At 38.4% G+C, this 18,300-nt stretch overlaps 1 protein-coding gene across 11 annotated transcripts in view; it reads left to right on the top strand.

Moving 5' to 3' along the window:
• Nucleotides 1-533: 533 nt before the first annotated feature.
• Cnot10 (CCR4-NOT transcription complex subunit 10) overlaps nucleotides 534-18,300 on the top strand; it is a 66,573-nt gene continuing 48,806 nt past the window's right edge. For 2 of the 11 annotated variants that reach the window (XM_047532225.1, XM_047532224.1), the window contains exons 1-5: nucleotides 534-812; nucleotides 8,900-8,994; nucleotides 9,770-9,931; nucleotides 13,292-13,442; nucleotides 17,083-17,225. In XM_047532225.1, the coding sequence (XP_047388181.1) occupies nucleotides 791-812; nucleotides 8,900-8,994; nucleotides 9,770-9,931; nucleotides 13,292-13,442; nucleotides 17,083-17,225 (573 nt within the window). In that variant the 5' untranslated portion in view covers nucleotides 534-790. Of the gene's footprint in view, nucleotides 836-6,094; nucleotides 6,297-7,784; nucleotides 7,812-8,899; nucleotides 8,995-9,769; nucleotides 9,932-13,291; nucleotides 13,443-17,082; nucleotides 17,226-18,300 lie in introns of those variants that run through there. The other 9 variants (XM_047532222.1, XM_047532221.1, XM_047532218.1 and 6 more) reach the window with 9 other exon arrangements.

The following is an 18,300-nucleotide window of genomic DNA, read 5'->3' as shown; positions in this document are numbered from 1 at the left end:
TCTTAGATGTGACCTACATACCATAGTAATTTAATAATTAAGACGTTCACAATAGGGAAAACTAAATGCGGAGTACTCAGGAGCTCTATGAATCATCTTTACAACTTTTCTACAAATCTAAAACTTCTAAAATTAAAACGGGTTTGTTTAAGAGGGAACTGCAGTAGCACCTCATAAGGTTATTGTGAGAAATTAGTGCGATAGTCCAGGCCAAGTGAAGGCTCAGGGCTTGGCACATAAACGTCAGGTGTGATTATAGTGATTTGGTGTAAAATGAGGGTCAGCAGATCCGACACTTTGGTATTTCAATCAAGATAAGCAAGCGGGAGTTTGGCACAGCCGCCTACGGTTCTACTTCACGCACTTGCAGAGATGCGAGCCAGCGCGCGCACGTCAGGCCGGCTCGCGCGCCCGTGCCGCCGGGGGCGGGGCGAGGAAGGAACGCCGGCGTGGGGCGGGGCCATCCGCAGTTCCCACGCTGGCGTTGCAGGCGCGGTTGGACACGGCCCCCGGAAGTAATGTGTACCCAGACGCCGTAGGGCGGAAGCTGTGGATGGCGGGAGGCTGTGGCATTGCCAGGGCGGAGACGCTGTTGCTGTTGCTAGACAACGCGAACTAGTCCTCGTCACTTCCTCAGCCCGCCGTCTGCCCACTCCCCAGGCCGGAACAAGGGGGCCCGGAACTGCGGTGGGCTCAGAGTTGACCTCGGAGGTCCAGTACAGCGGCCAGCCCGGCGGCGGGAGTCGGGGCCACGCCACCTGCCGGGAAGAACCCGAGCCGAGGAGGGAAGATGGCTGCAGACAAGGCTGCAGGTGAGGCGTCGGCGCCGGCTGCGGTGAGGAAGCGGGACCCGCGGGGGTGGATAGACCCTGCGCGCGGAGTCCGCGGCGCCCGGGGTGGGAACTAGCGGGTGGGGATTCCAGGACGACTTCACTTTGGGGCGTGCATTTCTTTCCTCCAGCCTCTGCCTCGCGGTGGCTTATGTGAGTCTTTGGGCCCCAGGTCCAATAGTTTTCTACTCAAGCGAAGTGTGAAGCCCTTACTGACCGCCTCTGCACTGGGTGTCCAAAATTAACTCTCGCCTAAATTACTTAAATTTGTTTTGCCGCTTCAGGCTTTTCGACTTCCCAATGAGAAAGGAAGACTAAGGGCTTCGTCTCGGTATACTCAGGTGCATTCATGTCACCTGGGCTATTTCAACCACTTGAGCGATGTCCTGTAGAATTAATTTTGTGAAAACCACTATTTAGATAGGCACGATGTTTCGGTGTGCTTTCTGTGCTGATACCTTCTGTTCAGGACCTGTTTTTCTCCAGTTTCTCAAGATTAATTACGTAATTTCGATATTACTTATGAATTATTTTCCCCGTTCCTAGAATCTTCCCCAGTAAGGACTATAAAACTTTTCCAGCCCACTTCTGCTAAAGTCAGGCACATGTGCCCTGCAAGAAATTAATATTCTCTCTAGCATCGACGTTTTATTGGAAGAAGTTTAAACGACAGAACTTAGAAGTGGTCATCACACTTTTCTACAGTGCCGTTTAATTTAAGAACAGAAAAAATCTCGACGGGCGCTGCCCGCCAGTAATCCCGCTTACTTGGGAGACTAGAGCAGGAGGATTGCAAGTTTGAGGCCAGCCTCTGCAATTTAGCAAAACTCTTTCACAAAATGAAAATTAAAAACTAGCAATGTAACTCAGTGATGGAGTGTCTCTGTCCCTAGTACTAAAAAAAAAAAAAAGAAAGAAAAGAAATCTAAATGGCTGTAGATTTTAATGGATCTTTATCTCAACGACTGACAAATGAACTTCGGTTTGAGATTCAAGTCAGCTGACCCTAATACAGGAACAGATCAATAAAAACAGGGCTGGGGACCTATTTCAGTGGTAGAGCATGCACAGGTACCTGAGGTTCAATCCCTAGCACCACTACCACCCCCCCCCAAAAAAAAAAAATTAGAGCATCTCTTCATTAATCTGCTAAGAAGAAAACAAAAACTAATTAGAAAATGAGAGTAGTAGCATGTGTTACAGAATTTTAGATAGGTTGATCAGAAAAGGCCATGGAGGAGGTGATAATTGAACATAATGAAGAAGTGAGCCATATGGAATAGGGAGAGGTAAATGGGGAGGAAAGTTAGAGACAGGCTTGTCAGAGACTGGAAAAGGGAATCAACATCCTCCTTTTTAATTTCTGTTCCCCAAGTTTACCATTTCTACATGCCCATCCCGTTGCACTTATTTGTTCAGACTCATCCTTTTAGACCCACAACTCGTCCATTTTTCAAGTCCTCCTCAGTCAAAAAGCCTTCTGCTGCTGCATTCATTCACAAATCTTGAGTGCAGGCCTTACATGCTGCTTCCTCTTTGAGTTCCTGAGGTTAGTGGCCTTGTCATGGAGGGTCTTGTGTGTTTGTTCTCCATTAGGTAACAAAAGGGGGCCATGAAAGGATTTAAGAAGGTAAGTGACCAAGGTACTGAAAACAGTATAGAGCATTTGACTAGCATGTGTGAGGCTCTGAGTTTGAGTCTCAGCACCACAAAAAAACTTTTTAAAAAAATAAGCAAAAGATAAGTGACTGGATCACACTGTGTATAGTAGATGATGGATTTAAGTAACGCAACACTGAAATGCCAGACCCACCTGAGACCAGCTAATATTGTGATGACATTGTATTCAGTCTGCTTTGCCAGCCACTACTTTAGGCACTGGGCAAGAAACAAGACAAAGTCTATATCTTTTTTTTTTTTTTTTTTTTTTTTGCTTATCTCTTTTATTTATTAATTTTTTTATCAAACTACATTTTGATTCATTGTACACAAATGGGGTACAACTTTTCATTTGTGGTTGTACACAATGTAGATTCACACCATTCATGTAATCATACATGTACACAGGGTGATAATATGTCTCGGTGTACTATCTTTCCTTCCCCCATCCCCTCCCGTGCCATTTCCCTGTACACAATCCATAGTTCCTCCATTCTTCTCTTGCCCCGCCCCCATTATGTATCATCATTTGCTTATCAAAGAAAACATTCGGCCTTTGGTTTTTTGGGCTTGGCCTATTTCACTTAGCATGATATTCTCAAACTCCATCCATTTTCCAGCAAATGCCATAATTGTATTCTTCATTATGGCTAATATTCCTTTGTGTATATATACCACAGTTTCTTTATCCTTTCATCAACTAAAGGGTATCTAGGTTGGTTCCACAATCAAGCTATTGTGAATTGAGCTGCTATGAACATTGATGTGGCTGCATCACTGTAGTATGCTGATTTTTAAGCCCTTTGGGTATAAACCGAGGAGTGGGATAGCTGGGTCAAATGGTGGGTCCATTCCAAGCTTTCTGAGGAATCTCCATACTGCTCCAGAGTGGCTGCACCAATCTGCAACTCCACCAGCAATGTATGAGTGTGCCTTTTTCACCACATCCATGCCAACACTTATTGCTTGTGTTCTTGATAATAGCCATTCTGAGTTAGATGAAATCTTAGGGTGATTTTTAATTTGCATTTTTCTAATTACTAGAGACGATGAGCACTAGCATGCATGAGATGCTGGGTTCAATCCCCAGCACACACAAACAAATAAATGTGACAGAATCTTTGAGAGGTGGAACCTAATAGGTGATTAGATTATTGGGGTGTGCTGCCATTGGAAATGATTTAAGGTCGTTCCCATAGGACCTTGGCAATTCTTGTGAGAACAAGTTATGAAAGACCAAACCTGAGCCCTCCCTACCCTCTGACTCCCTTCTAACCTTGTGATCTCTCCCTCATGTATTCTTGCCATGATACCATCCATCATATGACACAGTTAAGGGGTCCTCACCAGTGACTGAAAAATGTGGCTGCCCAAATTTAGACTTTTAGTCTCCAAAACTGATTTAATTAAACCTCATTTCTTTACAAAGTACCCAGCCTCAAATATTTTGTTATGGCAATGGAAAATGGGCTAATTAAATAAGAAGATAAAAGACAAACGAGGGTAAGGACCTTGTTTTTTAGATGGATTGGTTAGAGAAGAGCTCTCTTAGAGTTGACATTTGAAGAGAGACTGTAAAGATAAAGAACTATGTGGGGAAGGAATGATACTGGTAGAAGGAGCAAGAAACATGCAACACTTCTGGTTGTAAAATATTTTAAAGAACAACAACAAGATCCCTTGAATATAAGCTCCCTGAGCTGCTTTCCCATGTGTAGGATAAGAATGATAATAATGTCTACCTTACAGAACTGGTAAAAGATTAAATAAGATAATTTCAGGCACCGATGTTTTTAAATGCTGGCTAATATTACTTTAGGGTCATGGTAGGATGGACAGAGGCAGATGTAGGAAATGTTTAGAGTAAAATTATCAGACTTTGGTGACTGGGTACAGAAGATGAACAGAAAGTGGAGCTCCTTGGGAAGGGGTCTTAGGTGAGCAACTCAGCTTCTTTGTGAAATGGGAATCCTAATACCCTTATTTACCTCAGAGGATTGTAGCTTTTGAGGATCAAATGATGAAAGGTGTGTATTTTTGCACACATCCTCTTGGAGGCAGAACCCCTTTTTTTGGGGGGTGGATGCCCAGAGTACCGAAAGTAAAGGAGAGAAGTAAGGCGAAGGGTGATGCAGGTTGCTTGTATGTGGTACTTTTCTGTAAGTTTTTTTCAGGAGAAACTTGAGAGTAATACATAGGAGACAGAAAGGAGAGATGATTTATCTATCCAACTTCCTCCCATTTCTTTTTCTCATTTAGTTAAAACTTATCCTAGAAGGAACTAATTCACTTTTTCTGGGTTGTATGATTTCTCAGCAAATCCCACACCCAGAGTTGTATTTCAACGAAAGACAAAGATTGAAAGAGGCAGTATAAGGTTCACATGTTTGTGTTCCTGTATGACATAGAAGAGTGGTGTGAAGCCTGTGTCATTTTTGACTAATGAAATACTAACAAACTTTTAGGTTGACTTGTTTGACCTTATCTTTATGGTTATTTCAAAGGAGGAAGTAGCTGGAGCTGGGTCACAAAATTCTAGGTTTGAAGTTGCCAGAGAATTTGGACTTTTAGACTAGCTTAAAAAGGAAAGATTGGGGCTGTAGAAGATAGTTTCTTTGGTTCTGTGTTATTTCTCTGTGCTGCATAGAAGTCAGCCATTTATATGTGGGGTTTTTGTTGTTTTTTGAGTACTGGGATTGAACTTGGGAGCACTTGAACACTAAGACACATTCCCAACCCTATTTTGTATTTTATTTAGAGATAGGGTCTCACCGAGTTGCTGCTTAGAGCCTTGCTTTTGCTGAGGCTGACTTTGAACTCGATCCTTCTGCCTCAGCCTCCCAAGCCACTGGGATTACAGGTGTGCACTACCATGCCCGACTATATGTGGGGTTTTTTTTGTTGTTTTTTTTTTTTGCAGTGCTGGGGATTAAACCCAGGGCCTTGTGCTACCAACTGAGCTATCTCCCCAGCCCTATATGTGGGATTTTGATAAGTCAGCTTTCTTCTGATGATGATAGAGACCACATGTGAACCAGGCATGGTTTCACACACTTGTCATCCCAGCTACTGAGGTAGGAGGATTGCAAGTTTGAGGCCAACCGGGCAACTTAGCAAGACCCTGTCACAAAATTTTTAAAAAAGGACTGGGGACACAATTCAGTTGTAAAACACCCCTGGGTTCAATCACCAGTACAAAAAAAAAGAAAAAGAAAAGAAAGAAACCACATGTGAGATATCTTAAACTCAGCTATTTGTGGACTTTAGTGAGCCTGAATTATTTTCATTATTATTTTGGAAAAGAATCCTTGTTAAAAACTTTGCTACACAAAGGTATCATAGAAATTTTGTGACAATAGCAGTTGATTGCTTAGGTCTTTTCACATTTCTTTTTCTTTTTTTTTGGAAAAATCTTCTTCAACATTATTGGGGCTACAGTTTGAATGCATAGCTTGTAGTCATCCTCCAATCATATTTGATTTGTTAACATTCTGTATTGGAATGTATCTGTGCTTTCAGTTAACTGACTTTTACAGTTTTGAAAAAGTGGTACATTTCTCATCTACTTTGTTGAAACCTAGAGGCTGCTAACTCTTTGGTTAGAAATGAAGTCTATTGGCTTAAAGAGTGTCAAGGTTTGTGGGTCAAAGAGCTCTGCACACCTAGAAGGTCAACCATGTTTGTTAAGCCAAAGTAGAAGGAAAGTCAAGCTTATGGATGAACGATCATATACACTTTCAATCGGCAATGGAGACTACTTTTGGACAAATAAAGACACACTGTGGAATTATGTGCAGACTCTATCTGGTAAGAAGTCAGCTGTTCGAAATAGTGAATGTTTTTAAAACATTTGAAAAACTGATACAATACCCATTTTTTTCATAGAAAACTTGAAAAGTATACAAACATAATAAGGAAAAAATGGTAATCTCACTGAAGTGTATTTTTTTAAATGTTATCCTGAAATAAAAGAATGTAGGTAAAATAATTATTAGTTAACATGTAGAAGGTTATTTATCGAGCTTAGTTCTCTGAAAAGTAAGTAAAAATGGGATTTGTAGGGTCTCTTGTCAACCTTAAAGTCCAGCTTGTTTATCTTGAAATTGGCTTCTCTCTTTACTTGGAGAATTTTAGGAGATTCTTAACCTTTCCTAGGGGATAATGGCAGTTGTGGCTACTTGTGCCACTCCACTTTAAGTAGAAACCTAAAATCTTCAATTCCTTGACAAATTATTGGGTGTGTTTCCCTTTGATCTCTCTTTCTAAGTCTCTCTAATAATTGGGACCAGAAATCCCATTAAAGAATGATGTCTAATCTGGAGAGCGTATATTTTAGAAGATGGTATGGAGATAACTGAATGGCCATCCAAGAATTTTGTGCATTTAGTTTCAATTTATTACCCTTCCTTATGGGGAAAATAACTTTTTTGTGGGGTCCTGGGAATTGAGCCCATGGCTTTATGAATTCTTGTGCATTCTAGGCAAGAGCTCTAACACTGAGTTATACCCAAGCCCCAGAATACCTTTTAAATTATTACTATTATTGGTGCATTTTAAGCATACATAATAGTGGGATTTGTGGTTACTTATTCATATATGCACATAACAAAATTTTGTCATTTTTATTTTCCTGTTTGTTCCCTTTACTTACCTTACCCTTCTCCTTTCCCCCAGACCCTTCCCTGTACCGATCTCTATTTTCATAAAATCTCCCTCCACCTCTTTTTTTTCCCCCTTCTCTAGCTTCCACATAGTGAGAGAAAACATACAACCCTTTGCTTTCTGAGTCTGTGTTATTTCACTTAACATAATACTCTCAGGTTCCATCCATTTTCCTGCAGATGATGTAATTTCATTATTTATGCTGGATGTAGTGACTATTGGTAATTACATAAAACTCCCAAGTAGTGGCATACTGTTAAATGTCTGATGTTTATTATTACTACCAGCAACAAACTAAATGTCTACCTTCTCCTGGGACAGATAGACAAAAAAATCTAAATCTCACTTGATTTCTGGTGAAGGGGATTTTGTATTAATAGAAACAAACACCAAAAGATAATTCATTTCCTGAATATAAGCTTGATTCACTTTTTTTTTGGTGGTGGTGGTACTGGGGATTAAAGCCAGGGTATAGCACTGCACTAGTTGACCCTAAGACCCAGCATGGTTTTTTTGGTTGTTGTTTGTTTTTGGTACCAGGGATTGTTGAGCCCAGGGGCACTTTACCACTGAGCCACTTCCCCCACCGCTGGCTTTGAACTTGCAGTCCTCCTGCCTCAGCCTTCCGGAATGCTGTGATTACAGGCATGCACCACCATGGTCAGCCCAGCTTAACTTTCTTTGACTCTTTGATGTATCAGATACATATTTAATAACTGTAGATAAAGTTAATTGGGAATACTTATTATTTATTTAATTTGGGGGGTGATTAGTACTGGGGATTGAACCAGTACTAGCCAGACAAGCACCACTGAGTTATTAATCCCTTGCCCTTTTTATCTTTTATTTTGAGACAGGGTTTCACTAAATTGCCCAGGGTGTTCTCCAACCTGTGATCCTCCTTCCTCAACCTCCCAAGTAGGCCAAAATTACAGAAGTGTGCCACCAGGCACAGTTCAGAATCATTGATCTTTAATCAGGACACGTATGGACACTTAATTGAGTTAAGAAAGTTGTTGGGCTGGGGAGATAGCTCAGCTGGTAGAATGCTTGCCTCACAAGCACAAGGCCCTGAGTTCGATCCCCAGTACCGCAAAAAAAAAAAAAAAGAAAGAAAGAAAGTTGTTAATCATTGACTTAGATTTCTAAGCCTGGGGAAGCATTCTTTAGAAATTAACTGTGAGCCCTTACCTGTATCATTTTCTACTTGTTAAATGTTACTGCTTCCCACTTTGATTATAAATCATCTGAAGGCATTGTGAGTGTATTTGTAATTTCCTTCTGTCTCCAGGACCCGGCATAGTTTCTTCAATATGTCAGGTTCCTGATTATTGCTGGGTGACAGATCTAATATTTTTAAGGGAGCACATTCTCACCCTGAATGTCTCAGTCAATAGCTTGTAGTCCTTACCTCAGTAGGCATGCAGGTTTTTACCGTGTTTTACCATTGCCGAGGTAGGCATTTCCAAGTTTTCAAGGGAGTGGCTTCACGTAATACTCATGAGCCAGTGTTGAGAGAGTTCTGACTGTGGCAACTTGATTAAGAATGAGGGGTTCGGGCTGGGGATATAGCTCAGTTGGTAGAGTGCCTGCCTTGCAAGCACAAGGCCCTGGGTTCAATTCCTAGCACTGCAAAAAAAAAAAAAAAAAAAAAGAATGAGGGGTTGCAGGCGTAGCTCAGTGATTATAACACATGGTTAGCATTTCTAAAAAACGAAACAAAAAATATGTCACTTTTGTGTTTGCAGATCAGGGAGCAGAGAAACATGAAGGGGCAGGTCAGTCCTCTGGGATCACTGATCAAGAGAAGGAGTTATCCACCAGTGCTTTCCAGGCTTTCACAGTAAGAAATGGCTTCTCTTTCAGTCTGCTCAAATTGACTGTCAAATATGACTTTTCACAGTGAATTTTTAAATTTATAATTTTTTTCTGTAATAATTAAGTGTAGAGAGAAGTAGCTTTAATTTTACAACATTCTAGCACTTTAACTATGATAAAAAGAATGAAAGTAGTTTGAGCCATTCTCAAGTTTTTGTGTTTTCATAAACATGTTTTAACTCTCACTCTGTTGTAAGTCTTTTAAATATAGGTTTGTAATTATGTTGGTCAGTCTTTTCATTCTGCTACTATGTTCAATTCTTTGTCTTAAATGTACTTTAAAGTGGAAACCCCAGAATTTATTGTCAGAATTTTAACTTTTCTGACCTTAAATAATATGAAAGGAAACTTTATAAGTCAAAGAATTTGATAACTGGCATATTCAAAGTATATTTAATGAAATTGAAGTTTGGAATAATTGTATTACCTTTTTTGTCTAGACTTAGTTATTTAACCCTGTTACCAATATATGCACATACATACCAGTATATTTATTATAAGTATATACGTATTTGTAGGTATAATGTATGTGTCAATGTCAGAGTTTGACTCCTAGGAAATAAATATAGATTCTTAATTGACATGAATATTGCTTTATCTAATGACTTCAAGTAGTATATTCAGGGGGACTCTCTTTTTAAGAATTTTTAAGGTAAAGCTTAGTGAAATATATTTGGAAATGATGTTCTTAAAGCTGGTATGTAATTTTGTGTGTGTATGTGTGATTTTTTTTTTTTTAGTCTGGAAATTATGATGCCTGTCTGCAACACCTTGCCTGTCTACAAGATATAAACAAAGATGATTATAAAATAATTTTGAATACAGCAGTAGCTGAGTTTTTTAAAAGTAACCAAACAACAACAGATAATTTGAGACAAACACTTAACCAGCTGAAGAATCAGGTGATACACAAATGAATTTAACTATAAGAAAGTATTGTGTTAATTTGCAAAATACAAACAGTTAAGGAAAACAAATGTGATTTCTTGTCTTATATTGCCAGCACAATTTCTAATGTATCTGAAGCATTTGTTGTTATTAATTTTATTTGTATAAAATTATTCCAGGAAATTAAAGGTATGTTGTATTTTTTTCTTTTTGAGTTTTTAATTAACTTGAACAGAATAGACTAATATGCCAAATTTAAATGAACTTTGGGATTTTAAGGAAGAATTAAAGTAGAACTATATGAAGAACCTTAGCTGCTGGGTTTTTTTTGTTTTGTTTTTGTTTTTAATGTATCTTTGGAATCTGTTTAGCTTCTATATGGGATGTATCTTTTTTTATATATATATCTTGTAATAATGTCAAATTGTTTTAGCAATTTGCATCAGGAGGTGATTTGGGCGGCAGTTGGTCAGTGTTCTGGTCATAACAGCAGTATTTATCACATCACATCACAGGGCTAGGTTTTTGATATTCAAGAGGGATGATACTGATGGTACTGATAGGATCAACTAGCCACACGTGAAGTACTGTGGCAGGGCTTTGCTAAGAACTTGTATGTAATGCCTCATTTATTATTCTCAATAGCCCTGTGAAGCAGCTACTCTCTCTCTCTCTCTACCTATGTGTGTGTGTGTGTGTGTGTGTGTGTCTGTGTATACATATATATATATATATATATATATATATTTTTTTTTTAATGGGTGGGAAAATAGCTAGGTAAATTGTAAATTGTCCAACAATTATAAAGCTTTTAGGCACTAAGAGCTACATAAACCAATTCTTTTTGACTTCGAAGCTGGCATTTTTAATTACTGCTTAATGCTATGGGGTGTCATTTTTTTGGTTTTTTGTTTTGTTTTGTTTTGTTTTAGGATGTCTTAACACCCATTTGAGCTGCTGTCCTACAGTAATGAGTACTTTTATACTATATAATATTGTCCTAAAATACGATACACTGAAATAAGTAATTCATTCAGGTTCTTCATAATTCTTTATTAGGGTCAAAGTCACTTCTAAGTCCTGTTAAAATTTTCAACAAAGCTGGGTATGGTGGCACATACCTGTCATCCTAGCAGTTTAGGAGGCTAAGACCAGGAGGATCACAAATTCGAGGCCAACATCAGCAATTTAGCAAGACCCTGTCTCAAAAAATAAAAGGAATTGGGGCCATAGTCCCGCGGTAGAGCACTTGTGGTTCAATCCCCAGTTTTGGGGGCTTTTTTTTGGTGTGTTTGTTTTTGTGTGTTTTGTTTTTGGTATCAGGGATTGAACTCGGGCACTCAACCACTGAGCCACATCCCTAGCCCTTTTTTGTATTTTTTAAATTTAGAGATAGAGTCTCACTGAGTTGCTTAGCACCTTTCTAAGTTGCTGAGGCTGGCTTTGAACTCATGATCCTCTTGCCTCAGCCTCCCAAGCCTCTAGGATTATAGGCGTGCACTACTGCACCAGGCTCAATCCCCAGTTTAAAAAACAAACAGAATACTTAAATGAAAAGGAGAGTCATAACCAACATTTAGCGAATGCTTCCTTGATACCAGATTCTTTATTAAGTGCTTTTTATATCTTATTTCGTACAGTCTCATATTCAACCCTTGAGATAGGTACTTGTTATTTCATCTTTAAACATAGAGTATAAGAAGTTTAATAATTGTAATTTTGTACATCTAGTAAGGGAGTAGCAAAATGTTAAGAGCAAGGTTTGAACCTGGCTGACTTTCTGTTTCTAATCTTCATAAATTTGTACATCATCAGATTTCATTATTACTCCAGTATTGGTACCCATGACTTCATCTGGAGTTTCAAAATCAAAGGAAAGATTATGTTTGCTGATATCATAGATAATGCACACACACTGTTTTTTCTACAACAGATTTGTTTGGTCTTGGGAGTACAAAGTCAACCTTGAAATTATTTTTTTAGAATAAGAAGCTCTTAGTGAGGCACGGTAACAGCACATTCCTGTAATCCCAGCTCCTCTGGAGGCTAAGACTGAGGAGGATCTCCAAATTTGAAGCTAGTCTGCGCAATTTAGAGAGATCCTATCTCAGAAAGATCTGGGGTTGTAGCTCAGTGGTAGAGAAATTGCCTGGCATGCACGAGGCGCCTTGGGTTCTATCTCCAGTATAAACACACACACACACACACACAAACTCTTCTAACCATCGTGTGATGGTATATACTTTTTAGTCTGTTACTTTTTAAAAATCTATTGTTTTTTCATTATGGTAATAAAACCTGAAAATATACTTCCTAACCATATGGTGTTAGACAAGATAAGACTACTGTGCTCATTTCCTTATTTAAAAAATGGAAATTATGATATCTATGTTCTGGAGTTCTAGCAAGGATTAAGCTATAAAAACTATTTTTTTCTTGTTTTTTTTTTTGTTTGTTTGTTTGTTCGTTTGTTTTCTTTTGGTGCTGGGCATCATACCCAGGCCATCGTACATGCTAGATAAATAAGCAGTCTACCACTGAGCTGTATTCTTATCCCTAAAAGATTTTAGTGTGCCAAGCCTGACACATAAGAGGTTAGCTATTGTTTTTTTAATGTTTAAATTTTATGTTTTTAGAAAATGGAATCAAATTATGCACACTGTATACTGTTGTTATTGGAAAGGTCATTTTGAGTTTTGCCCATTCCCTATGTATCCTTTTACAACTCATGAGGCTAGAAAGTGGGAATCCCACTCAGAAGTCATGTTGGCTGTTAATAAAGGGAAGATATCTTCAATGCCAAGGAAGCAAACTGCCTTGCCCTGTCCTGGATACTTGATAAGTTCTCATCAAAATGATTGACAGAACAGAATTTTACTCTGTTTGAAACAGATGAGTAAATAATTTGTAGATATGAGGGTAATTAAATATCAGAGGTATTGTTGATAGTAGAAAATTCAAGTAAGAAATGTCATTAAGGGCTGGGGATGTGACTCAGTGGTAGGGCACTTACCTAGCATGTGTGAGGTCCTGGGTTCAAACTCTGGCACCGTAAGAGAAAAAGAAATATTGACCTGTCTTCCTGTTTTTTGTTGTTTTGTTTTGTTTTTGCCCTACTGGAAATGGAACCTAGGGGTGCATAACATTGAGCTATATTCCCAGCCCTTTTTATTTTTTGAGACAGGATCTTACTACGTTGCCCAGGCTGGTCTTAAACTTGGCCATCCTCCAGCTCAACCTACTGAATAGCTGCGATTATAGGCATGCCCCACTGTACCCAACTCTGTGTTCCTGTTTACTCATATAAATTCTTTCACTATTGCTCTCTATTCCTTACTGTTGTTAGAACACGTTTTCCATTGGTTGTTTTATAGGTCCACTCAGCTGTTGAAGAAATGGATGGATTAGATGATGTTGAAAACAGCATGCTGTACTATAATCAAGCAGTCATTCTTTATCACCTGCGGCAGTATACAGAAGCAATATCAGTTGGTGAAAAGCTTTATCAGTTCATAGAACCTTTTGGTATGTTATCTGTCAAGTCAAATTTCCTTCTGTTCTCATACTTGTAAAATTCTCTGGTATTTTTACCTAGATAACCTAAACCAGAGAATCACATGTCATTATTTAAAGAAAAACTGTCCATTTTTCTTAATAGTTAGAATAGATTTTTAAAAATGACATTTAAATTATTCTGGGGTTGTTTTTTAGCACCCCTTTCTAGCCAGCTTTTAAATATAACTTACAAATAGTATTGGAAAATGTTGGAAAGACTGACTGACTTTGCTGTTTAAACATGACCTTGGTGAACTGGATCCTTTTTTACCTTCATGCTTAATTTAAAGGAGTATTTGGAATGTTAGAGGAGAGCATAGTAATTCATTTTTGTCTGTTGCTTACATTTTTGTAGGTAATCATAGATAGTATAGAAATAAGTGATCTTTTCTGTTATCTTGACTAGCTACCACTTTTGACCTCAAGTTAGAATTGTAAGAAAGGTCACAGCAAAGGAAAACAGGATCTAATAAGCAGCATAGGGAAAGCTGGACACAGGGGGTCATTATTAGAGAGGCTGTTGATTTCCAGCTCATAAGCAGTCTGATTTCATTTGTGATTTACATTGCCTTTTTTTCTCCAGAGTTCCTTTCTTTTAAATTCATAATATAAATGGAAATTCCTAATTTTGAACACCTGATTTCTGATGTGGATATCACAGGACAAGTGGTAGGGTGTGAAGGCACTCTTGTGGTGCCTTGAGAGGAGCTGTGGGGTCTCCTTTTGCTGACAACTGGTTGAGCAGCTGCTTACTGTGACTCCAGAAGGCCATTTTGAGGGACTTCTCTTCTTTCCCCCTATCCTGACGGCTTGGTGACTGAACAGGCAGGAAAGGAGGTTGAGTAGGAAGGATCGTGTAACTAGCAACCAGTTTCTTATATGTAACTAGTAGTCAAAGTTATGGCTCACTTGTGCTTTTCTTTTCTTTTCTTTTCTTTTTTACTTGTGCTTTTCTATAAAGCTACTGTTATTTGTGCTTTGTCCAATTTCTGAAACAGTTCACAAAATTCTGTTAATCTATACTGTGACTGAAGAGAATACAGCAATCAGTAGTACGCAAATCCATCTTCTTTTTTGAAAATTTTTATAATTTTTTCTATTGGGGCTGGGGATATGGCTCGGTTAGTAGAGTGTTTGCCTCGCAAGCACAAAGCCCTGGGTTCACATCCCCAGCACCACAAAAAACAAACAAAAAAATTTTTCTGTTATAAATTATATAAAATTGTCATAATTTTTACAATTGTTATAATTTCACTACTTCAGTTCCATTTTAAATTAAAAATTTTTTTAAAAGCTGGGCATGGTGGCATTTGCCAATCCCAGCAACTTGGCAGGTTGAGGCAAGAGAATCATGCATTCAAAGTTAGCCTTGGCAATTTATTGAGGCACTAAGCAACTCTGTGAGACCCTGTCTCTAAATAAAATATGAAAAAGGGCTGGGGGTGTGACTCAGTGGTTAAGTGCCCCTGGGTTCAATCCCCAGTACCAAAAAATAAAAAATTTAGAGCAGTTTTAGGTTCATAGCAAAATTGAGAGGAAAGTACAAAGATTTCTCACATGCCTTCTCCCACCCATCTGTATCCTCCTCCACTGCCAGTGTCTCTCATTGGTAAATGTACCAATAAATATGTTACAATTGATGAATGTAGGTAGACACATCATGATCAGACAAAGTCCTTAGTTTACCTTAGGGTTCACTCCTAGTGCTATACATTCTGTGGACTTGGATAAATGTATCCATTATAGTGTTACACAGCATGTTTTCACTGTTCTAAAAGTTCTGTGTATTCTGCTCATTCATCCCCCATCTCCGTACTATTGCTTATCTTTTTTACCATCTATCATCTCTATAGTTTCACCTTTTCCAGAATGTCAAAATTGGAATTACACCAATTCTGTTTATTTATTTATTTATTTTGCTGAGACTGGAGATTGAAACCAGGGGTATTATACCACTGAGCTAAATCTCCAGCCCTTTTTATTTTTTATTTTGAGACAGGGTTTTGCTAAGTTACTGAGGCTAGCCTTGAACTTACAATCCTCCTACCTCAGCCTCCTTGCTGTGATTGCAAGTGTGCGCCACCACACCCTGGACCTATTCAGATTTGTTATACAGTATAGTCATTGAGCACATGGCCCAATGCAGTGGGCAAGACAGCATTCTGGGATCAGGGGATATTGCAATGAACAAAATTAGAAAAGTCTTTACCCTCATTAGGCATAATTTGTAATGATAGAAAAAGCAATACAATATATATGTCTGTATTGTGAGGTAGTTGAATACTGTGTAAAGTAAAGCTAAAATTGGGTAAGAGTTTAGAGATTGGGGATGTTAATTTTAGGTAAGGTAATCAGACAGTTTGTGGAATAAGTCAGTATTTGAAAAGAGATCTGAGTAAAGAAAAGTGAGTCATGTGATTCTTGAGAGGGAAAGTATTCTAGCCAGAATAATTGAGTGATGATGTTTGGCAAGAGGGCAACAGAGAGGCCATTCTGACTGCAGCTTGGGTTAGGAGAACTGGTAGAAAATAAAGAGAAGTAGCCAGGGACACTAGTTTCACAAGAAAGTGGTGCAGGGAGTACTAGTCAGGAGCAGAACAGTAAAGCATTGTAACCTTGGTAAGGTCTTACGTCAGATGTGTTGAGAAACCCTCGGAGATGTTGATTTCATATTTTAAATGGATTCTACTCTTGAAAATGGATTCCACTTTTGAACTCTTCTGCTCTTGCTTATGGAAGTTACCTTTTAGACTTTACATTTCTTTTATTATTTTCCTTTTCTTTTTGGAAAGGAAAAGAAAATAGTTTTGTGTTACACCAAGTAATCTTTCCTCTCTTTTGTCCTTCTTTGAAGATCTGTCTTTTTATTTTCCTCTTGGCAGTCTGTTTTCTACTATACTGCAGTTCACACCTTGCATCCTTTGCTTCAGTAGGCAGTTCTTTCTTTTTTCCATCTCTGACCAAGAAAAGAAATCTATTTCATAAGTCATAGAACTTTTAAGTTAAAAGGAACTTGAAAACTGGGTAGCAGTGGCGCATACCAGTAATGCCATCAATTCAGGAGGGTGAGACAGGAGGATCACAAAGTCAAGGCCAGCCTCAGCAACTTGGTGAAACTCTAACCCAAAAACTTTTAAAAAGGGCTGGGAATGTAGCTCAGTGACTGCATTCATTGCCTAGTACCAAAATAGTAAAAAAGGAACTTCAAGAGATCCTCGCTTTCATGCAGGTATTCTCCCATTTTATGGGCCAGCCAGCTGAGGTCTTAAAAAGTTAAATAACTAGCAGAGCAGGTACTGAAATTCACATCTCTTCTCACCTGAAGTAATATTCTTCATTGCATATGCTGTGTTGTTCAGTGAATACTTTACCATAGAAGGTGCAGTCACTGAATCCTTGAAGCGAGAAGACTTAAGATGCCTGATAGGATGGCATTGTTGGCATAACAAATTGCTTTCATTCATGACTATAGGTGATGTGCATTCATTTGAGTAAAGATTTAGGTTTTTACTCTTTAGAGCTTTGTATCCTGTTTTGGAGGGTGGTCTGAGATGTGTGCTTCTCTTTGAATTTCAACTTGACTTTTCCTGTTTGTTTTTTTCCCCACCAGAAGAAAAATTTGCCCAAGCAGTGTGTTTTTTGCTTGTAGACCTGTATATTTTAACTTACCAGGCTGAGAAAGCTTTGCATCTTCTTGCCGTCCTAGAAAAAATGATTTCACAGGGTAACAATAACAAAAATGGGAAGAATGAGGTGAGTGTTCTGAGATAATCAGACTAAAGTATGATTAATATTTGTGGTTATGAAATATTAACTAACAGCTTTATTGAGATGTAATTCACATAAATGCCTTTTTTTTTTTCTTTTTTCTTTTTCTTTTTTTTTTTTTAAGGTTCCCATTGTCCAAACCCAGTGAACTACTAATTTAAAGTTTGGTCTTTTATTATCACTAATTTCCGAACATTTTCATCGCCTTAAAAAGAAAGCCTATATTCATTAGCAGTCACTCTCCATTTTTCCCTCCTCACAGCTTGGCAGCCACTAATCTATTTCCTGTCTCTGTGAATTTTCCCAGGCCTAGACATTACCATATAATATGTGGCCTTTCATGACTGAGTTCTTTCACTTATTATGCTGTTATAAATAATGCCACTGTGAACATTCATATACAGATTTTTGTGTGGGCATATATTTTCAGTTCTTTGAGGTATATATTTAAAGGTGGAATCACTGGGTCATACAGTGACTCTATATTTAGCCTTAGGAAAAACTGCTAGACTTTCCAAAGTGTCTGCACTGTGTTATATTCATGAAAATTATAATTTTTCCATATTCTTGCCAACACTTAATGTCTCTTTAAAAAAAAATTAGCCATCTTAGTGGGTTCAAAGTGGTGTCTTCTTATAGTTTTGATTTGTATTTCTCTACTAACTAAGGGTGTACATTGAGCATTAACTGGGCAAGTGGCACATGCCTATAATCCCAACCACTCAGGAGACTGAGGCAAGAGAATCACAGGTTTGAGACCAACTTGGGAACTTAGCAAGATCCAGTCTTAGAAGAAATCAAAAAGGAGTGAGCATGTTTCTCATGTGGGTTCAATCCCTAGTACCACAAACAAAAGGAATTGAGACAATGAATTAATCCATAATCTGAACTTGGGCATTGTGAAGTGTACCAGTGGTGTCAACTACTTGAGATGCTGAGTGGTGGAACTTGAGACCAGGAGTCAGCCTGAGCGACATAGCCAGATCCCACCTCAAAAACAAACAAAAATATCCATAATCTAAATAAACAGTGTAGCTATCATTAGAGAAAATTTCATCAT

This window comes from Sciurus carolinensis, chromosome 17, assembly GCF_902686445.1.
Source record: "Sciurus carolinensis chromosome 17, mSciCar1.2, whole genome shotgun sequence".
NCBI classification, from domain to species: domain Eukaryota; kingdom Metazoa; phylum Chordata; class Mammalia; order Rodentia; family Sciuridae; genus Sciurus; species Sciurus carolinensis.
This window is presented reverse-complemented; position numbering and strand designations above follow the sequence as displayed.